General features: G+C 41.9%; 3 protein-coding genes across 4 annotated transcripts in view; all 3 read right to left on the bottom strand.

The window, feature by feature from the left end:
* Window positions 1-79: 79 nt before the first annotated feature.
* LOC310865461 (uncharacterized protein) lies at window positions 80-7563 on the bottom strand. The gene is made up of 9 exons (XM_083774585.1): window positions 7214-7563; window positions 5593-5711; window positions 4642-5305; window positions 4273-4425; window positions 3406-3982; window positions 3007-3080; window positions 2796-2895; window positions 2577-2698; window positions 80-2286 (listed from the first exon to the last, which is right to left on the bottom strand). Exons 1-9 carry the CDS (start codon window positions 7469-7471, stop codon window positions 1702-1704), a joined length of 2652 nt encoding a protein of 883 aa, XP_083630711.1. The 5' UTR covers window positions 7472-7563; the 3' UTR covers window positions 80-1701.
* Window positions 7564-8008: 445 nt separating this feature from the next.
* On the bottom strand, window positions 8009-14411 carry fam98a (family with sequence similarity 98 member A). Its single transcript, XM_083775264.1, has 8 exons — window positions 14252-14411; window positions 13444-13592; window positions 13169-13303; window positions 12821-13005; window positions 12645-12725; window positions 9969-10085; window positions 9679-9846; window positions 8009-9544 (listed from the first exon to the last, which is right to left on the bottom strand). The coding sequence occupies exons 1-8, from the start codon at window positions 14293-14295 to the stop codon at window positions 8789-8791; spliced, it is 1635 nt and encodes a 544-aa protein (XP_083631390.1). The 5' UTR covers window positions 14296-14411; the 3' UTR covers window positions 8009-8788.
* Window positions 14412-17837: 3426 nt separating this feature from the next.
* Window positions 17838-22895, bottom strand: part of rasgrp3 (RAS guanyl releasing protein 3 (calcium and DAG-regulated)) — a 46527-nt gene continuing 41469 nt past the window's right edge. For both annotated transcript variants that reach the window (XM_083774588.1, XM_083774589.1), the window contains exon 17: window positions 17838-21988. In XM_083774588.1, the coding sequence (XP_083630714.1) occupies window positions 21980-21988 (9 nt within the window). In that variant the 3' untranslated portion in view covers window positions 17838-21979. The remainder of the gene's footprint in view (window positions 21989-22895) is intronic.

The raw sequence follows: 22895 nt of genomic DNA, 5'->3' as shown, positions 1-22895 counted from the left end.
CCTGGTGTAAACCTTAGGCCACTTTTATGAGTCGGCTGCCACCTAAAGGATAAATCATATTAAGGACTAGGCGTTTTCAGAGCACTTAAACACGATTCTCAGTGCTGGGGAAGAGGAGCACTCCAGCACACCTTTTACCATAGAAAATGCATGGCAGAAAGGCAGTGGTAGCCTGGCCCAGCCAGCGTGCTTTGGTCTAGAGGGGGCGGGTGGCGAATGGAGCTTGGCAGCTTGCACTTGATAATATTGGTTAACCGATCTGAGCACCCGCCCGTGCCCCCCTCTGCCCCTCCCTGGTAGAAAACAGCAGCGAAAACTGACGTCACCATATTTTGAGCGACGCCCCTCTGCACTGTAGTTCACTCCCAAATGTGTGTCGTTCGACCAGGCTTAAATTTTTTGTTCCGAATGCGAACAAAAACAAAAGCCTGGGTACTGAGGCTAAGACAGTTGCACCTAAAAAAAAACACGATATGCGGATATGCCGCGTCTGCGCCTTACTCCTGCAGCACTAACCGACATTGATGTTGAGTGATGCTGGCGGCAACATCAGTGCAAACGGATGAAAAGCTTGGCAAGAAACCGTGATCAGGTTGATCGTCAGCATTATCGCCGATCTGTGTGGGGAAGATGATGATCGTTTGTCAACTGGATACGCAATGCTGAGACAAAGAAATAACCGCAAGAATTGATGGGCTTTGTGAATACAGCAAATGAATATTAATTTAGTTCCACTTTATGTTTAACATGTATGTGTTAGTTTTTATTCATTATTAAGGTTGAAAATGAAAGTTGGGGAAATGACAATGCAATTGAACTGTAAAAATGCACTGTAACTACACTGCTGGTCAGAGTGAAATACAATGTTGATATTAGGGCCAAAAAGGAGCATAATATACATAACAAAGCAACATTAGAAAGCAGAAAGGGTAAACAATAGTGATGACAATAAAACTTAAAAGAAAACATGAACAGTAGATTTAGTGTATGGGGCGCATACTCAAGACTTGCAGGATTATTGTAAGATAATCGAGAGATAAAGCTACAATCCATATGTTTTGTCTGTCGTGTCACTCTCATGATAGACAGGTAATAGCAATGTTGTCCAAACTACAATAAAGATGGCAGCACATCTTGCGTCCAACATGGTGTGTCTTCTGCTTCAAGTAAATTTGGCAAACTGTAGGTGTCCTACATGTAAAATGTACGAGCAGTGTTCGATACAGATTGGATAAAAATGTTCTATTCATATTAAAAAATATTTAGTTCTGGATTGTAGCTTTAAAGGTCATGGTTCAGGCACTCATTTAACAAAATGAGCCTTCACATACCATCAATACAAGCACAAGGGTATCCCCATTTTTCTTATCTGGCTTCAAAGTAAATAGAAAATATCAAATAAAGGAGAACAGGTCCAGGTTCGTCATGTTGAGAAATGTCAGCTCAGCTGCCTCCATCGCCATTCACATAACAGAGGACAAGTCAAACATGGAGATGGGGGCGGGATGCACAACTGACCATAATTATGCACCTTGTGATTCAGAAGGATCAGAGTCCGAAACGAACTCTCGTCATGTCTCGCATGTCTCCCCTCTCACGGTCTATGATTTCCAGTCTCTCTATACTCTAACTAAAGAATAGAAAATCCCCCCCTCCCCAAAAGAAATAACATGGAGATGGGGTCAATACTTTGTGTAAGACTTAGTTCTTCTTGTGACTGTCCTTGTGACTGTCCTTCTTCTTCTTCTTATCCTTTTTCTTTTCCTTCTTCTTCTTCTTCTTCTTGGGCGACTTTCCTGATGATTTTCCTTTCTCGTCTTCGCTACTATCACTACTGTCATCAGACTCTTGTGTATTACTCTCTTTCGTGGAGGATTTTCCCTTGCTGTCTGTGTCTTCTTGTTTGGTTCGGCTGTGCTTTCCATGAACTTGCGCTTTGTCGATCTCTTCCTTTATGCCAGACCTCGGAGGTGATTGTCCACGGGACACCGTTATCAGCAATCTCTCTTTCATCATTCCCTCCCTCACGGCAATCTTTTCTCGCTCGTGTCTGTGGCCTCTGGGGTCACTGTCTTGTTTGTGTTTGAGGTCAGAGCCTCTGTGATCTCTCTCATCCCTCTGGTTTCCATGGTAATCTCGACGATCCCTGTGGTCTACTGTATCTCTGTGGTAACTGGAATCTCTCTGGTCTTTCCTGTCGGAATGGTGGGGGTGTCTGCTACCACTGCTACTGTGAGGGAGTGCGTGTACTTTGTCTTCAACCATCTTCTTGTCTGTATGCTGCTTCTGAAGAGAGAACAGCATGAACAGTATGTATATACTCATGTATGCATGTTGTAGCATAATGTATTAGCCTGTGCCACATCAAACATGAATAAATGATCAAAACTAAAATAAGTCTAACAAATCTAAAAGCAACCAGAGGTAAGAGTGCATCAATGACTTAAGCCTAATTTGTCACTCGTGTTGACGGAATATTGATTGACTACATTAATGCACACAATGGTAACAATCTGTTGCATTTTAAAGAAGTCGCAAGTAATTGTGTTGCACAGGAACGCAGATGGGTTACTCACAACAACGCTAGAGTCTTTAAGGGAGTGAGTCGATGCATGGCTTTCAGCTGTACTCAGATCTCCAATGAACTCCTCACATTTCTGGCAGTAAAACCCAATGACTGGAATCATGAAATCTGTTCCTGCAAATGCACAGGAGAGGGATCTGTGATACAGAAAGAACATATCTTTCCAATAGGTTTTGGAGGGAACTGAGCGCCATGGAGGAAAACACCATACCATTATCTTTTAGCAGTCCGTCCAGGTCTTTCAACAGGGTCTCTATCTTCTTCATTCTAGCTTGTTTCTCTCTTTTTAAACGTTCCTCCTCAGCAGGATCCTGGAGGATTCAAATGGAAGACATTAGAAATGCTGAGTTCTCTCTACTTTTGAACAATTATTTAGAGAAACGAGGTAAATGTTAACATGTTTAAATATTGCCAAATGTTACCCTCTGTTTGACAATAGTTTTTGGAGAGTCGCTTCTGCCATGAGGGTCACCTTTCGCCCGCTTCTCCTTTGTTGCTGAAGAAAAAAGGACAGATCAGCCCACATACCACAATCCTATGTGAAGAATCCAACCAGAAAAAAAGAATATCTGCATCAAAAGTGGCTGCCTTCGAACAATGGTGTAAACATCTTGGATCAGCTCTCACATTAGCATAAGCGTATCCTTGATGATTGGGACAAAAACAGGGACAAAATCAGCTTCCACAATTGCTTATATTTCTGCACAGCAAGCCCGTGAGCAGTAAGGACATAATAAAACAAGTAAAGGAGAAGTTTAGACATTCAGTTTACACATTCAGCTCTTGAAACAGCTACACCCGTTTCAAGTCATGAGCCTCACCTTTTATCAAACATTGCAGAGACTCAAGTGCATTCCGTACACCTGTGTGCCCCATTGCTGCTGTGGCAAATCCCAATCCTGCCGGTACTGTCCCACAACCAGTAGGTTGCGGAGCGGGGGTAAGCGCCTCCTTCTTCTGGTCTTGTTGTATCTTTGTCATCATTGTGCCGATGTCTGCTATGCCCATATTCAGACCAAAGTTCTTTAGCAAGCCCTGGATCTTCTCATACTCTTTGTCATCGGGGCTACAGGATGGCAACTCTTGCTTGAGTCTATGGTCTGTTTTGGTGGTGTTTTGGCTAGGTGAAGCACTGCCACCGAGCTGCTTCACATCTATTAGATCCCCAAGACTATTGAACATGGGATTGCTAAGAGTATATGTCTGGCTAGGAGCAGGGGAACACTCAACCTGGTTATGCTGGGGGGCGGAGCGCTGCCGAGATTGAGAAACTGATGCATAAGGTGCAGGAGTGTGAGTGTACGGTCGTTTCCCTCCGTCTTCACGCCCATAGAGGAACTCTTCGTCATCAAGGTCATCCTCTTTTTGGACAGCTGCAGAGACTTCTTGATTACTTGCCTGGATATAGGATATTATGTTTTATATATATAATACAATTGAAGAGTATATTTTCATAGAGTAGTATAATTTGAAGCACAGCGAGTTATTATTTAATTACAGATAAAAGGGGTGGGAGTTTAAAAATTCTACTTCATCTCACTCTCACTGAGATTACATTCTGTACTTTTTCTCATTAATTTGTTTTACTATATTTAATATGGATTTCAGTTTAAGTGATTTTCTTTGTGATTTCAAAGAAAGTGCAAAACCTTGTTTAGTTTTTAACATTAAAAAAAAGAAAAACTTGCCTGGAGCCAAGAAACGTCTATGCCCACTCTCTCGTGGGGGAGGAGCATACTGTCGCTTTCCATTGGTCTAGCATTTGTCGAAGTGTTGTTCAAGCACTGAGACTCTTGACTGGAAACACTCTCTACCTTAATGTCTTTATTTTGATTTGTGGCCTGTGAAATAGAGGTGAACTTAGGAAACACTTGTGAAATTAATGAATAGCTGATGGTATCTTTATTTTTTTCACTAGCTAGATTTTTATAAAAAATTACAATCGAAAAATTACTTTCTAACGAACTCACTGATTGTTGATGTCTTGTAGATAATATTCTACAATGCCATGGTGATGTTCCAAGATACATTCAATGAAAAACAGAGATAAGTGTTACCTTTATAGTGCGGATAGCATCCTTGAGGGCAGGCAGTCCCATCTCCAGATCGTTGCTGTTTATGACGCGTTGCAGGCCCTGTAAGAGACTCTCATTTCCTGTAGATGCATTACTATTACTAACGTTGCAGCCACTGGCGTAGGCGTTATGGCTCTGGTGGGTTCCGTTCCGGTGCTCCTTGGCACTGCTCTTTTCATGACTATGACTGCGACTTCTACTCCTGGCCCGGCTCTTGGCCCTGGCTCGGCTCTTGCTCCGTTCCTGTTTTTTGGTTGGACTCCTACTGCGACCCCTACTTTTACTTCTTGCGCGACTCTTTCCCCGACTGCGGCTCGGAGCACGACTTTTACTTCTTGCCCTGCTCTTAGCGCGGCTTCGACTGGTACTCCGCCCTTTGCTTCTGCTACGGCCCCGGCTTCTGCTGCGCACCCGGCTCTTACTACGAGCGCGGCTTTTTGCGCGGCAGCTTCTGCCACGGCTTCTGCTTCGGCTTTTGCTCTTGATTATATGCTTCTGGAACTCGGGGTCAGTTGAAACTGCTGCCTTCAATGCATTTGCTGATTTTAAAGCGTCAGCTAGGTTGTATGACATATTCCCTTTCAGATAGTCTGGGAATGGTTGGTTAGTTGCAAGACATCTGAGGAATTCTTCACCAGCCCTCTCGCTGTAAACAGAATATACAGCATTCAAAATATTGTGTGCCATTAGCAAATGAAAAATTATTAATAATTAATCTGGGTTCACAAACCTGGACCCATGACAAATTAACAGCATTTTAATCACTTTTAGCACACACATTTTGACTGTCAAACTGTACTTGCTTAGAACGTTAGCATCCATAATAAACATAAATGTCAGCTGAACCTTGTTTCCAGAGGACTCGTCAAGTACAAATCGAATATCTGGAAGGTCAGTGAAGGTCAGTGTTCCACTACCAGCACACATACACACCTGTTATCCTTATGATGTTGTTCCAGTGTTCCAGTATGATTCCACTGTGGAATCTGTTGGCTGCCCACGGTCATCCCTGTATTATGGACTATGGAGAAGCTGCTACAGTGGGGTTGAGTCTGGAGTAGGAGTATTCAGCATTCATGTTACAATGATTTACACAATTGCATTGGATACTATATATATTTTTAACAATTTTAAATGTTGTGATGCAGCTGGAACCTACCGTATGTTTACCGTAGGGGAATATCAATACCATGATGTTATAAACTTGTTTGTCTGCCAAGAACTTTTCTCTATGGTGTGTGATTAATCAGGTAAGATGAGAAAAACTCTTGAATGAAGCTTGATTCAATTATAAAGCCCATTTTTGCATAGTTGACGTTAAATTCAATCAGCTATTCCACTAAAATCTGTTATTGAGTGAATAAACAACACACTTGAATTAAAAACTATTTAATTTGTTAATAATCAGACTAGTATAAACTATAAAGCCTTCTACAGAATAATTAATTGAACACAGAGAGAGATGCATTACCGCCGAGTCGCCGACCCATAGGTTGAGAAGAGAACCACTAAAATATTTATTTTTGGACCACTGTTCTAAACGTAAGAACAGTGGTTCAAAAACTAATATTTTATGGGGGATTGGGGGTCCACTTCTTGACATGAACATTTTTGAGAACCACTGCTTTAGATTAAGGTCATAACAAATGCGATTTGTATGTGGCACTGGCTTGTGTTAGTTTTTCTTTCATCTTCACCTTTTCTGTCAGCAAGACTAAGTTGTGCCATCAGTTATAAGTTGAAAAGACAATCAATTGAATTCCAGTATCATCATAGCCTCACTTTAGACGTGCATGATTTCACCTTCAATCTAAACTAACTATGCACGTAAGGATGGAACATTCAAATTAATAATCAGAATATATCAGAACAGCAAAATATTGAGTTATACTGCCAACATTGGACTGTGAGAATCATGCACTGCCCAGACCCCCTTCCAACCCCCCCCCTTCAGTGTGGGTCTGGGGCAGTGCAATCATACAGAGATGTTCACTTAAAGTTCAAGTGAACATCTCTGTATGATTGCAGACTTGTTAAAGTTTTAAACAATGAATAGTTGTTAAAGATGGGTCTTACATATTGCTTCAGTCATAAAATCAATTTCTGTAGGCCTACATCGCGTTTTAATGGCTGAAATTGTACCGATAATTTTCCTATGCTAGTAAAGCAAGCTTGCATGATAAAAGATCCCCCCAGAGGAAACCTTTTAATGTAGATGCAAGTTCCTGTGTTCTGGTTAATTTTGGGACTTTGATACCAAATCCAGGAGAAATGAGAATACATGGGTCCTGCAGGAGTTGTGGTCGAAATTCAGGACAAACCTGAAGGAAGCAGGGGTGTTGGCAGGCTGGCAGCCCTGGTTATACTGTGACAAAATACTGTCACAAACATAGGTCACAGACAGTAGTGTAAGAAAAGACTAGTTGCTTGCTATGCTTCATTCATTTATACAATAAATAACGCTAGCTATGTTGTGCTAGCACGTGATGCTAGCTAGAGTTAAATTATTCTACAGCAACGTTCATCGTCATCGGCATGGCCAAATAATACATACATTATGCCTGTTGTGAAGATAATTACTGTCCGGCCCAGGGGCAGGGGGCAAAACAGGTCCACACGGTCGGGGGTTCAGATGTCCGAGAGGCGGCATGTTTGGTGGCGGACCTGGAACGAAAGGCCCTCCGTAGTAGGAGTGAGCTCCCCGGGCTGGAGGTGGCTGGCCGGACGGCGCAGGGCCCCGTGGAGGTGGAAGTACTCCGGGGTTTGGAAAGCCACGGTACATTTTATCCGTCCAATGAGCATTCCATTCCATTAAACAAATGTAAATATAAGAATACTTTACGATTCAATGACAACACATCCTCCTTCCCGATAGCACTACAGGGAAAGTTGTAGTACGTGTTGTGGTCCTGCTTCGGAAGCAACGTCACACACACAGCTTCAGATTTACTTCAAAATAAGAGCTCACAAAACAAATGCCAGTGTCCTCCTACTGCAGTGGTTCTCAATTTTCTCAAACCTTTACATTTCAAGGAGCCCACATAACTGAGTAAAAAACGGAAACAAGTGGACCTGTAAGGATCCATTTGGTTCTGTGTATTTTGTGCACACGTTACAGACCTCTGAGACCTGTAAAGGAACCCAGTCTGGCAGTGACAGTCTCTGATCCCCACTTTGAGAACCACTGCTGCCCTCCTGACAGTGTACCATGTATGTATTTTTGCTATTGAGAGCACTTGTGCATATCATTGTCTAATTAATACACGTTATGCTCTGGCAGCACAAAAACGATTGTTTCTAAATTACAATTAGAAATACATTTAAATAGATTTTGACCAGTGTTGCATCATTTAAAGTTTATTGCTCATCTCATTTCATTCACACACCCAAACAGTCTTTCTAACATCCAAATAACTATTAAGTACACAGTTCTCCATGAGCAGCAAAAGATGGCATTGTTTAAATAAGTAACAGAAGAGATCCCAGTCAAACTGAAAAAGTGGGGAAAAAAAATAACAGGCCTCTGATTTGACCCATGATGTGAGCCATTGTAAACTTTTTAACAAAGGGACTCAAGACATAAAGCTGTATTCTTTTCAAGTATTCATCAAATCCAATAAAATTATAGTATGGACTGCAATAAATCGACAGATGAGGTCTACATTTTATGTCAGTTATACATTAGGTGCAGGAACACTGAAATGTCAGGACTTTTCTCCTTCAAATAATCTCCAAGATAAGGCTAATTTGTTGTCAAAATGAAGCCAAGACAGCAGAGTTCACAATGCTGCCCCACTGCCCCAGCTAACCGTTTGTTGTGGCAGTCAAATGTTTTTCATGTCAAGATAGCAGAACGCAGCGTACATGAATTAGAAAACCTGGGTATGTGATGCATTTCCTGGATCCAGACCACATTAGAACAGTCTTTTGTGTATTGTATTGTAGTACATGGTTAGCATGCATGTAAGCAGCCACCCCTGCCCGCCCCTTTTTTTTGAAAACTTTTTTGTTTATCCATACTATAGATTTTCTTTCACATTTAAATGAGGTGTTGAATTCCAAATCAATCACATCTCAATGGTAACCCTTTGCGGCTGTGAACACTGCTGTAATGCCTTACATGTTGTCTTCAACTAGTGTAATTTCTCCCCTGACCAAAGCCTGCCTGATTGTACTGCTGCCCACCTTGTTGGAAGTACTGTTCAAACTGTCCGCCTTGGTTCAAATTCTGACCCCCTCTCCCTCCCCAGCCTCCACCTTGTCCACCTCCACCACCACCTCCACCACCTCCTCGGCCTCTTCCCCTTCCCCCTCCCCCACGACCACCTCGGCCACCACCACCCCTATCCTGATACCGACCCCCGTCTTGGTGGTAATTGTCATGGTGACCACCACCACCACCACCTCCTCCTTGGTGTCCTCCTCCAGCGTAGCTAGGTTCCTGGAAGCCTCCTTGGTAGCCCCCGCCTCCTCCATAGCCTCCTCTTCCCCCTCCCCCCTGATGCCCTCCTCCATCTTGGTAGTGGCCGCCGCCGCCACCCCTCCCTCCTCCTCCTCCATCTGACCAGCCTCCCTGCACCTTACCCCCTCTACCACCTCCTCCTCCTCCTCCTCCACCACCTCCTCCTCCTCCTCCTCTATCTCCTCCTCTACCTCTATCTCCATAGCCTCCCCCTCCTCCTCTCTCATAGCCTCCACGGCCACCCTGGGAGTACTGATCGTAGCCCCCCCGACCGCCTCCTCCTCCTCCTCCACGTCCACCCCCGCCATAGCTCCCTCCACCTGTAGGACCGTCCGACCGCTTCTGCCATGATGGCATCTCTGGAGGAGGGGCCTCGATCTCGCAGGGTCGTCCACCCCTGTCTGGTACGCGGCCCATCAGCACCTACGAAAAACAAAGATTGAAAAATGCTTACATCTTGAAATTTAAGCATCTTTTTATCTGCAGTCCATGGATAAAATCTAATTTGTTTCAAAAATATATCTGTTTCAAGTTGACTGAACAAATGTGCTGTGCACCTTGTTGATGGCACAAGCAGTTCTCTCTCTCATCCTGCCGCTGCTTGTGCGTAGAATCTTGGAGAGGTCATCTCTTGCAGCAAAAAGGTGGGCGACAGAGATCTTACTTTTTGTTCCAAGGGCAGCACGCAAAGGGTGGTAGATTTTTGACATTTTTTCAGCATGTTTCTGATAAAACAGAAGAGACAAGAGTGGATAACAATACATACCTGTAAAGTATTTTGTCCACATCTTACTAAGTGATATGAATAATAGTCATATAGCCAACTGAAATAAAATGTTTTGCATACCTTGGCTCTGTCAGACCAACCGAAGGACTGAACTGTCACATCTAGACGTTTCAACAGCATCTTCCGTCTGACTTCATATTCATTCACAAGTGCTTGGTTGATAGCTTCAATTTTTTCCTAGTAAGGTAACAAAAAAAAGATCTTTGATGTAATTACATAAATCAAGCAAATTTTTTTTGCAAAGGTCAGGGGATAATTAATCAATTACATGCGGCTCTCAATCTCCACCAGTGTTAGGGGTAAGGCACTACAAGCTGTTATTGTAACCGGATTATCTATTAGAGTAGCGGAGTAACCACATTTTTCCACTACTACCACTACTTTTCCCAAAATAATAGTGTTACTTAATTACTTTTATTTCACGGTCCCTTCTGTTGTCACAAAGGAAAAGGAAAAACACATTTGCACCAAAACATTAATGAGATTTTTACACAAAACTCTGTAACCAATGTCTTGCTATTTCCAGGAGTCTGTTGATTGCGTAATCATTCTATTCAATAGGTCACCACTTTTGGTGTGACATGGCTGACAGTAGTTTGGTTTGGTTTTGTATTACATGCATTTGTGGCAGAGATTGAGAGAAGACATAGGCCAGGCTATCCTTTAGTACAGTTGTGGTAAAGCCTTGGTAAAGCCCAGCACAACTCCACAACACTGGTGGCCACTGTGGTATGGTGCACTATTGATTTTATATTAATCAAACATAATCGTAATGAGCTGTAAAGGGGATATTGCATGTCATTCCTCACAAAGGAGTTTTAATCGTTGGTAACGAAAAGGTTATTTAATGGCAGTAATCCTGTAACAAGTTAGTTTTAAAAGTAACGTTACCCAACACTGCTTTCCACATACTGTAGTACAAGTCAGTGCAAATAAGGCTTTGTTTACAATAGACTAGAGCATGGAAGGCTGACAATGTCATCAGTTCTGTTCCATTTGCTGCAGGGAAAGTTACCACGGTCACATATCTTCTGCTTACGGAACTGTAAACCTGCTACGGATGGATGGATGGATCTTTTTAAACACAGCAGAAAATCACTGCAGTAGCAGGTTTAAATTGTAGGCTATATTATATTTGATTTACATATGAGGTGCCAAATAAATAGGCCCATCATATTTTTTCGGTGAGGCCTTTAGGAGGGCCATTATAATCCACCACTCCTGAATGAAGTGCCTGGTGCTGGGAGTCTGGTGCAACGCACAGGTCCTGGGCCTGGTGAGAGCAGGAGTGGACCTGGTGAGACGTATGAGGGGCCCGGACAGGAGTCAACCCACAGAGCCTAGTCTTTCCACACGCCAGAATTTGGTTCTCCCAGTCCCGGCAGAGTAGTTCTGGAGCAACGGATTGTGTGGCCTTGCTCATTCCCTGATGGACTGAGGGTAGCTACTGGGATTTAAATCGGGATTTGATCAACCACGGCTGGGTCGCCTGAGTGAGGGGTATTGTAGGAGCCAAACTATACATTTTGTCCATACGATGTATTTTTTAGTTTAATGAAGGAATAAGTACCACATTTTAACAGCCACCTAAATTGTGAGTGGAAGTGGAACATGCTTCTTGCATTGTCTGTCAGCATGTCACGCTATGTGCGTAAATCTCCAAATCCTGACACTCGATCATCTCTCTCCATATAATTAAAAAATATGATTCATACACCCAATGATAGACACTTTTATATCATTGCTCTGGCAAGTACTGCACAGAAAATAATAGTCAAACCTAGCTCTGATCCATAGCCTAATGCACTTCAATGGCAATAAAGTGCATTAGGCTATGGACCAGAGCTAAGTCAGACCTATAGAAGTGTCGCGTCCGCAACCAGTTGTGAGCTTGTAGAGTGGCTATTTTCGAGGTGTATAATAAATGTCACGTTGTAATGTTGTAGGCTAATAAAGGACATATTCAGGAACAGTGTTCACGAGCACACATGGTCTCGGCAGGCACAGTGACTGAACGGAATGCATGCAGTCAAGGGTGCGCCCTTTATTACCTAAACAGGAGAGATGTGCCATGCGCATGTTAATAATATCCACAGTTTCTCTGTTGTGGTCCGCAATTAACCTATCATTCAAGCTTCGCCCTCCGCACCAATACAATTCCTCTGGTGGCCACCGCGGACTGGACTAGTAGGCTGATATTATTTAAATCGATTGCAGCATGCATGAGCCTTTCACTGGTGACGTGGTGCAGTTGATGCAATGATAAGTTACTTATTAACACAGCGATATAAAAACATGAACAATCGGATACATATCAATATCTGTGTAGTTTCCAGGCGCAAGCTGCATTTCTCACCTATATTATACCGGTAGTCAAAATGACATGCGCAAATGAGCGGTGACGTCATCATTTCGCAAAAGCTCCGTTTTGCATGGCTACACAGATCCACTGATTCGGAAATCTTCACTTATTTATCAGTTTCCAAAAACCTCCGTTAAGAGTGGCCGAAAACGCCGTTTGTATGCGTCTGAAAGGCCCAAACACACAAAAAAATGTGCGTTTGGCCTAAAACACTCAAAATGTAGAGTAATCAGTCAAACTCAGTTGCAGAGTATCTCGGTTTCATGTTCAGGTTTCATTGAACTTGCGTTCCAAAATTAGTGACAAACATTTTCATATGGATTAAAAATAAAAGCTGAAAGTCTGAAGAGCTCTACATCAGATTGATTACTTACAAAGTGCACAGGTCCAAGTGCCTTTTTCATCAGAGGTTCTCCAACATGGGCCGGTGGCACTCTTGTCATGGCTTCTTTCAGCTAGAGAAAAACATATCATGGAAAATATTGCCAAATATAGTACACACAGGTGAAATTGTCAAACAATTGATCTTTACACAACAGAACCAGCTCACTTTCTTCTCAATCCCACTAAAGAACTGGAACATGGTGATGTTGGCTGGAGGCTTGGACATGCCCAGGGCCAAGCAGATGCCTTTGAGCTCAACGAAAACTGGAGTACCCCCAGACTCCAGGGCCTTCTTCTGTGGCTTGTTGACCAGGATCATCCTTGATGCCTCCAGTTCAGACACCAGAAAGGCTGCAATTTAAAAAAAAAGTTTTTTTTGCAATAATAATTCTGATCCCCACTGAACAACAATCTGTGTGATGCCCACACCAAACTATAAAATAAAGAATATTTCCATTTTAATAACAGCTACGGTAATTGATCCGGCATGCAGTGTTGTCTGTTGTGGTCATACTGAGGAGTAGCAAGCAGTTGGTCCTGTTGAGTAGCCTCTGGGTGACGTCTCCAGTGCTGAGGACAGTGTAAGGACATGCCAGCTCTGTCAACAGACCACTCATCTCCAACTGAAAACTATCTGCCTCACTGGGACCTGTGATAGATGGATAAGACAGACCAAAGTAAACGCACACAATTTTGAAATGTTCTTCTTTGTCAATTCAGTACATTTCAATTCCAGTCAAAGAAAAACCAATAAGCAAAATATATTATAATGTGATGGAAGCAACTTACAGTTTGTGGCATGGACATTCTCCTCAAGCTTGCAGTAGAGTCTGAGTTCAGACACCAACCACGCGACAAGCTTAGTAAACTCAGGTGAAGCTGCTCCACCATTCACAGCGCCCTCCAGTGCACCATCTTCCAGAAGAGGGCCTTGGTACCTTCAACAGAACATGAACAAATAAAATGACCACATTTGGAAAGTTATATTTAGCCCGTCCATTCAGATGGCAAGAGGAGTGAAGCCGAGCCAATCATTTTCTCCTTTACCGTGCCATGTGGTACCCTTATCACTAGAGCATGGCAGCAATGATTAAGTAAGGTGAGGTCAGATATGTGTAGGTAGGTATAGTGACTTAGGTAGTGACTTACAACATACTCAGAAGTGAAACCTAAGGTTCCAATTTGCTTTGTTTGCCAAGTAGGCTTAAATGTCACTCAGCCACCTAACAAACTTGTTTCACTGCATAGTGTTTCTACAAGCATTGACTTCAGCGTGCTATTCATTCCCATCACTCAACATTAATAATGGACCATGACGTGTTCAGTAATATTGGTGGCTAGCCGACAGCCTGGCCACGTACATACATCATGGCAAACGTCATAAATAAGCCATACAAAACTAAGAGACTGTTAACTGCAGTTGAGTAAAGTTTATACTTTCCACCCGGCTCATGCAATGCCGCTTTACGTTGTGTTGTTTAAATATTGTTTCCGAAATTCAGATGGTAAGAGGTTATGTTAGCCGACCTGATCTGGATTTCATACCCGGCACAATCTGCCTGCCAAACGTTCACGTCACCCACAGACACATACTCACCCTAGATCTTCAAGGGAGACAAGGATGTCAGACTCATTCTCCATTCCAAGGATCAACCCGCTCGATTTAAAGCTTGGAATTAGTGATTTTATGTGTAAACAGTAGAGGTTTTAATAATTTCTACTCAGCTGAGAGATCACTGCTGCTTGGCTGGCATGCAGCTGGGGTCCTCACTGTGTGTGTTTTCTTTTTTTTTTACTTGACGGCGGTGCGTGGGGTGCCCGAAATTATGCCTATTCAATCTTTGAAAGCGCTATAGTCTGATTCCTGCAGGAATCATTCATCACGCAGTACGGTAATATTTATACCAAATGTTCTGTATACAAACAATATAAATTAATAAACATGAACATAATCATTATAAAATATTCATGATGGCTGTGAAATACTGTAAATTCTTTGTATCACCACTAGATGGTAACGTTCGGCAGTGTGTGTGTGTGTGTGTGTGTGTGTGTGTGTGTGTGTGTGTGTGTGCGTGTGTGTGTGTGTGTGTGTGTGTGTGTGTGTGTGTGTGTGTGTGTGTGTGTGTGTGTGTGTGTGTGTGTGTGTGTGCGTGCGTGCGTGCGAGTGTGTGTGTGTGTGTGTGTGTGTGTGTGTGTGTGCGTGTGTGCGTGTGTGTGTGTGTGTGTGCAAATAACACACACACACACACACACACACATTTTAACACCAGTTGCCCTGATATGAGGCTGAGGGCGAGAAGCAACCGACCTCGCCTTTTGAAACTAGGCCTACAGGTCTGGGAATGCCCATATATGGACGTTTAAAAAAAAACATTTTCGGACCGGTAGGGCGAATAATGTGTGCAAATTAGTAAGGCCAGGCAGGCTCAATATGCAGATTGATCTAGGTGATGATCCAGTCTTCTCCATGTATGGCTCATCAAACCCTGGATGGGTTTGATGAGGTCAGTGTCGTGATCTTCATATATACTCTTTAGACCGAGGAGGTACTTAAAAAACTGAGTGCCCTCCAACCCCACAAGGCCACTGGCCATGACAATATCCCCTCCAAATTTCTCAGAGACTCAGCCTTTTCCATAGCTCCAGTCATCACCCACATAGTTAACCTCTCCATCAAACAGGGACAGGTCCCCCAAGATTTTAAACTGGCCAAAGTAACCCCCTTGTACAAAAAAGGGAGTAAATTAGAACCCGGCAACTACCGCCCTATTTCTATTCTAAGCTCCATCTCGAAAGTGATGGAAAAAATAGTCTATGAACAGGTTGAAAAGTATCTTGCCACTAATAAATTGCTGTACGAGTTCCAATCTGGTTTCAGAACATCCCACTCCACTGGCACATGCCTCCTCTATTTGAGCGACCACATCAAACACGAGGTGGACGCTGGAAAATACTGCGGCATGGTCATGCTGGACCTCCAAAAAGCTTTTGACACCGTGAACCACTCCATACTGGTTAACAAGCTTAAAGCTATTGGTTTTGATAGCACATCAGTGAGCTGGATGCAATCCTACCTGGAGGGGAGAGAACAGATGGTGGAGGTGAACGGAACACTGTCCCCTCCCCTCCCAGTGAGCTGTGGCGTCCCACAAGGAAGCATACTAGGGCCTTTACTGTTCCTAATATATGTTAACGACATGACTTCAGCTTGTGACTGCAACTTGTTCCTGTTCGCAGATGACTCAGCACTGCTGGTCTCGGACAGGAACAAACTGCAGGTTGAAAAGACCCTCAGCTCTGAACTTGGTAGAATCTGCACCTGGCTCGCTGATAACAAACTATCCTTACACCTGGGAAAAACTGAATCCATCCTCTTCGGATCAAATAGTAATCTCAGCAAGGCAGATGGCTTCTTGGTTAGAGTGGGTGACAATATTATCACACGAAAAGATCAAATTACCTACCTAGGTTCCATCCTGGAGGCCAATCTTTCCGGTGATAAAATGGCCACCAACGTAATCAAAAAAGTCAATCAAAGAACAAGATTCCTTTACAGGATCTCCTCACTGGTCAGCAAAAACACCTTGAAGACCTTAACAGGAGCCCTCGTACAAGGTTTCTTTGACTATGCATCCACCTCTTGGTACCACAGCACCTCAAAGGCCCTTAAAACAAGGCTCCAGACCTCCCAAAACAAACTGGTCAGGCTCCTACTTGGCCTCACCCCCCGAACCCACCTCACCCCTGCCCACTTTGACAGGCTGGGATGGCTTAGGGTCGACGACAGAGTACAGCATCTTGCAATGGGTCTGGTCCACAAGATTCGATACACCACCAAGATACCCATGTACCTGTCTAAATACTTCCTTAATGTAAACGAAGTCCACACCCACAACACCAGAGGGAGTGCAACAAACCATGTACAACCCAGATTCGGCACAAACAAGGGACTAAATTATTTTCGCTCCTATGCCACCAAAATGTGGAACGCCCTACCAACAGTCATTAAGACATGTGAATCCCTTGACCCCTTCAAAACCGCTCTCAAAGGGCACCTACGGATGGCTGCAATTCGAAACTGGCCTCTGTAAAATCTGAATCCCCCCCCCCCCCGCCCCATTTCCCCTCACTGTATATGTATCTTTTCCCTTTTTGCTTCCTATATGATGAATTCCTGTTCTGTTCTTTAGCTACATAGAAGTGTCTATTTGTATGTCTCTAAATGTTTTGATGAATTGAACAATGTGGACCCTGTTGTAAACAAGTGTAATGCTTAATTGGGTCGTCCACTCACAGTTAACAGTCTTTGTATTGAGTTTGTGCTTAAAATGTACTGTACATTCTACAAACTGTTAATAAATATTTCAATCAATCAATCAATCAAAGACCTTGTTTGCTTTTCTGTGCTTTTTTTCTGCAAACTGTTAATAAAGTATTCAATCAATCAATAAAAAGTGTGGATGTAGCTGTCTCAATGTTTTATTATGTTGTGCTTGTGCCAATGGTGGAAAGTATAGGGCCTAAGTATATTTACTCAAGTGTTGTAGGTCAGTGGTTCCCAAAGTGGGGGATCCCCAAGGGATATTTCACTTCCAAAAAAACTTTTGGTCTACTCAAGCTTATGTGAACACACCCCAGACAGCTACAATGGGTTTGTATAGGAAGGGGTGGCTAAAATGAATATCAAAAATCTAAATACTGAATCAAGCAACTTAAACAGTGTTTGGGGTGTTCACATAAGCCTGAGTAGACAATTTCACTTTTCAATTTCACTTTAAAAAACAAAAGTTGTTTTTGAAAGTGAAATATCCCTTTAAGTACAGTTTTGAGGTACTTTTACTTTACTGGAGTATTTCCAAATTTCAATATTTGTACTTCTACTCCATTACATCTCAGGGGCAAACACTGTACTTTTTACTCCACTAGTTGAAAATAGCATGTTGCATTGTGGGCTTGTACGGTAGATCTGCTATTTTCAAAAGATTTGTATGCATTTTGAAAACTTGTGAAATGGAACATTCTGTACAATGAATACTTTTACCGTTGGTACGTTAAGTACATTGTTATGGCAATACCATATACTTTTACTCAAGTAAATCTTGAATTCCGGACGTTTACTTTGTAACCGAGTGTTTCTACATTGCAGTAGAACAAAATAAAAATGTAACCATGACACGGAGCAGACAGAAAACTTTAATTAAACCAGTAGTACAGCACAACAAATATCAGTTTTTAAAAAAGAACTCTGTAAAGAAAATACCCTACATGGCTGATACATATGTAACACAGACCTTTATTTCTAAAGAATGATTATGAACAACTTTGTAAAGTTTTTTTTTCTTCTTCGTTTAGAAAAATACACCATATGATTTTAAATAATAACCCGTCAACATAAAATATCTTAGTTTACCTATCATAGGTAATAACATAAATAAAGTACGGTCAGCTCACTTGTATAACTGTACATCTGTCAAAGTCTAGTGTGGAAGGTTTCAGTTCGGATATAGACCTACATACATATTACCATTTAATAGTTCAACTATAATAACATTAAAAACATGAGTTAGTTTCACTTTCATGCCAGCAATCTTTTGGCACAGAACATGCCAAAAAGAAAGACATGATAAATACTTCATTTTAAAATGAAAGTCTTCATGTTTTACTACTAGTCTTAGAAAATGATTTCCCTTATCAAAGAATATACACAAATACGTGTGGGATGTTGTCTAGTTCAATGTATCTTATAATGCATACATTTAAAATCAACTGTCTTTCTTGTCATTTGACAGTGTACAAGTACACTGTATACAAGTTGACATGCAAAATAGCTTTACTTTAGCATTTTGCAAACAAAATAGTGTGATCTGCTGAGCTAACTGTGAAATTCCAAAATAAAAACATGATTCACAATTCACATGAAGAATTAAAGACCATCCAACACAGCAGACAATGCTACAAAATGCTTTTCATAAATTAGAATACCACGTATAACGAATAAAAAACGAAGCTAATTAACAGCACATTTTTGCTCAAGTAGACCAGTTAATTTGAAATAATAATAATGATGATAGGATCACTCATAAGTCAACATCAATGTGACAGAAATACATGTAATGTTACAATGTGATCAAATGTGAATACCAGAGTATGATTCGATGTCATCAAATCCCTTGGAAGAGCAGAGCTAACACAAGTCAACAATGGCATCAAGTGGCATCCGATCCCTTATCATCATCAGTCCACCATGTTATCCACACATACTTTGGCCCATTTGCAATCTCTTTTAGTTTTAGGGTCAATGTTCCATGTACATTTTCATAGAAAGCAATTGAAGGCTTAACTGGAAAATTATAATGTTGGTATTTTTCAAATCCCATACTATTGCCTCAAAACACTGCACAAGTGTTATCAGTATAGGATACTCATTGACATTTACCGCAAACAATCATTTTAAATTTTTTGTCACTTACCACAAATTACTACTCGAGTAACTTTCTGCTGTTTGGCAGAATAGCCATTGGCACTGTGATAAACAGTCAAATCAGCCAATTAAAAATGATCAACGTACAACAGGATATGCTGAAAGGCCAAAGTACAGAATCTTCTTAACGCCCATCCAACTCAGCTTGATACCTGAGACATCCAGTAGATTCCAAGTAGAAGACACATCTTTGTGTGTGTGTGTGTGTGAGTGTGAGTGTGAGTGTGAGTGTGTGTGAGTGTGAGTGTGAGTGTGAGTGTGAGTGTGAGTGTGAGTGTGTGTGTGTGTGTGTGTGTGTGTGTGTGTGTGTGTGTGTGTGTGTGTGTGTGTGTGTGTGTGTGTGTGTGTGTGTGTGTGTGTGTTCATTGTATTTTTACAAATTTAAATAAACAACTTTCTTTGCGTAATTTATCGTATCCATAGCAACCAACTTTCTCCTCCATGGCACCCGGCAACCATCACAGAATAAACCACCTGGTTTTAAATGTTGCTAACTATATGCAATTGTCCATTCTAGCATTACTAATTGTCTATAGCAGTTGGATCAGTGACTATCTGGTGACTACTGACTAGTTGATTAGGGCAGTGATTCTCAACCTTATCACCCCCCAAAATAATCATAATTGAACTGGCAGTGGGGACGCTCTAAAATAATCATATTTGAACTGGGGACCCGCCACCCCGACAAGCACTTTAGAATGTAGGAGTTGAGGCATTACACTTTGTTTTGTGAGATTGTAGATCTATTGTCTTTATCTATAATCATTCTTCTTCTTCTTGAATCTTATTATTTGCCAATTTGGCCAATGTTGTGACTTGTTTTAATAGTTTGTACTTTCTTTTCTTTCTTTCTTTTAGGTATTAAAAAGGTCTTAAAAATCTTGTGGCACAGGTTGAGAACCACTGGGTTAGGAGGCTGAATGAGTTGTGATGATGGCCTAATGTCAGTCATCTACTCACCGTACAAAATATAAGGTGAAAGGTCAAACGATGGCTACTTTTGACGGGTTTGGTGGGATTAGTCCAGCTGTACTGTAGTAAATAAACAGGTGACCATGCTTGCAATTAAGTTTTAACATGTTTAAAACAACCAGACTGTTCCCAATATTTCTACAGTCGATACATGTACATACATACATAGTCACTTTTTCACTCAGAAGAATGCATGTTGTTCTGTACAGCAAGATCCAGCCTGTGGATATATTAGGTCTGCCATGTTTTGATTTCTGTAAACAAACAAATTACAAATGCAAGTTCAAGGCAGACCAGCTGCGATTGTGTGGCAGGGAGTGATGGGAGTCAAAGCCATTGATGCCTTAATTAAATGCATCTGAACTCATGCTGTATTTTACTCATTTTGTCTGACCAAACTGCGCGAGTCAACTTCCTCTCACATTTTTTACTTGTTAAAATGTTAAATAAAATGTCCTGTTGACATATTACAATGTAACGATTGATCTTAAATCTAGTTGCGTTACCCAAATTATGACCTTGTTTGCTAAATGTTAAAAACGTGTGAGAGAGAAAGATAGTTGGTGTGTTAGAGGTTGTACAAATCACGTGTACAACGAAATGAAGTTCCATGCTAGAACGAATGACTTCTATAGCATGGCAAGTAGGCAACTTAAGACCACCAGCTTTCTGAACAGCTTCCACTCAGCTACCATCAGGTACTGTCACACGTAACACTTTCTTTGACCTACTGTTTTCCTATGTTCGATTGCCTCCATCATGTGGATTGTTCCCCTATGATAATTACTTTTCCTCCTGGTTCTACAATTAGACATTTTGCCTTCTTTTGTGGACCTGCCATTATGTGACTACCTTTTGCACCTTATTGCACATACCATTAGCAATTCTGATAATGTGGACCAACCTACCTACCACATTGCCACTCTTTTGCACCTTGTCTAACCTCTGCTAACACCTGTAAATCTGCGATGTGACAAATAAAAACAGATCTGCTTCTGTATGACCTGCGGTTGATCACAGAAAGTACCTTTTCTTTTTTCTTGGATCCTGGAATCAGACAAATTATGTGACACAAAACTGTTACGTAAGCCATCATTAGTAGATTACTATGTTGTGTGACTGAGGACATATCTGTCCATGTGCCCACATCCACAATATCAAACACCCTACTCTTTGTTTCCCTTTACATCCACTTTCATTGTACGTCATTTTGTCTACATCCTATCCCATCATCTTTTTTCCATGCCTTTGATCAATACTCTTTCACCAAATGAGCCATTAAAACATTCCTTGTGTCCATAAAAGTCATTCCATTCTAAACCACAACCCAACCCAGTTGGTAGTTACTCTTGAACAAAAAGTTCCAAGATGATCAATAGCACATCAACAAATGCACATTCCACGATTCAAACAGAGCTCACTTGCAGCACGCGTTGAGTGCCTCAGTCACACATCCTCCATTCAGCAAATGTTGGACAAATGCCGATATCCCGGAACAGTTTATTTAAAAAAAACAAGTGTGGCAATCTACTATACAATGACTACTATCCTCGGCCAGTGACAATGCAAAGGTGGTGAGGATGGAAAACACAGTCCATCTTCAGGGCCATCTTCCGTTTTCCATGTTATCTCCTCAATCTCTGTGACCCTTCCATAAGATCACACCTCTCTCTGTGAAGCCACAGTGCCTGCATGTGGCTAACAGCAGCCTGCGTTCATGTGTTCCAGAGAGGCTGGGGTGTACTTCTACGGGTCTCCAAACGGAGGCTTCAAACAGCGGAGGACCTCCCCCAGAGAGGAGAGCTTCTTGGTTCGAGTCCCCATGGGCCTTTTGGAAGTCTGGGTCTGGCCCTCACCACCGTGACCAAGTCAGCTGTCCTGTAAGACAAGAGAGGTGGAAGTCAGCAAATGAACGATCTTCTTTTTCATCAGTGTTCACTGTTCATTTCGTTGACTAAACATGTTCATCGACTACCTTTTTCCGCGCACACATGCATGCACACGCATACATGCACACGCATACATGCACACGCATACACACAGTTCATTTGGGTACATTGCGGAGGCATAGCGGAGAAGGGAGCGCAAAATGAATTATCTGACATTTACCCTCATTCAACCACATCTATCCACGGTAACGTCACATCTTTGCGTTGTGTAAAATATGCCCTTTCCGTCTCCAACTGTGTTTACTCCTCATGCTTCTCACGTTTCATTTCCTTTATTTGATGCGATTGCATTCACACCTGCAGTGAATCGAAGTCAGGTGCGCTTTGAAGCGAAGCGAAACCCCCGTTTTTTAATGAACCAGAATGCGATTGCTTTATCCGCCCGCATCAGACTTCGATTGAGCCTTCTCACCTGCCAAACGAAGCGCACTTTCCGACAATATGCAGAAGGATTCGTTTTAATCGCAGTAAAGCATTCTGGTGTGAATGCGACCTAAGACATTTTATGATTGTTTGTGTGTTGTAGATCGGCTATTTTAAGTATAAATCAGGCATTATGAGCAGTTATTACATTATGAGTTGCTACACGCCATCAAGGCCTGCCAAAATGCATTTTGGTCGACTAAATCAACTGTAGATTTAGTCTACAAAATCCTATGATATTTAGTCAACTAAAACTAGACAAAAATGTGACTACAACTAAATGGAATTGTATTAAAAAGACTATGACGATGACTTAAGACCGCTTTTCATACAGTACCAGTCGCAACAGTGGGGCTGCGGCTGGTGACAGTGTCACAACTGTGCAAGAACAGATATAAATGTCTTATGTTGCA

Source organism: Protomyctophum parallelum (genome assembly GCF_964188405.1).
Source record: "Protomyctophum parallelum genome assembly, chromosome: 10".
NCBI classification, from domain to species: domain Eukaryota; kingdom Metazoa; phylum Chordata; class Actinopteri; order Myctophiformes; family Myctophidae; genus Protomyctophum; species Protomyctophum parallelum.
The sequence above is the reverse complement of the archived record's forward strand: the minus strand, read 5'-3'. Positions and strand labels throughout refer to the sequence as shown.

Bases quoted from the DNA above. Each gene is read 5' to 3' on its own strand.
- LOC310865461 (XM_083774585.1), bottom strand. From the start codon at position 7,471: ATGGAATGGAATGCTCATTGGACGGATAAAATGTACCGTGGCTTTCCA. The intron at 5,712-7,213 runs GTATGTATTATT...CTCCTACTCCAG, and splicing joins ATCTTCACAACAGGCATAAT to ACTCAACCCCACTGTAGCAG. The intron at 2,287-2,576 runs GTGAGTAACCCA...TTCTCTCTTCAG, and splicing joins TTAAAGACTCTAGCGTTGTT to AAGCAGCATACAGACAAGAA.
- fam98a (XM_083775264.1), bottom strand. From the start codon at position 14,295: ATGGAGAATGAGTCTGACATCCTTGTCTCCCTTGAAGATCTAGG. The intron at 13,593-14,251 runs GTGAGTATGTGT...GTTCTGTTGAAG, and splicing joins GTCTCCCTTGAAGATCTAGG to GTACCAAGGCCCTCTTCTGG. The intron at 13,006-13,168 runs GTATGACCACAA...TTTAAATTGCAG, and splicing joins CAACTGCTTGCTACTCCTCA to CCTTTCTGGTGTCTGAACTG.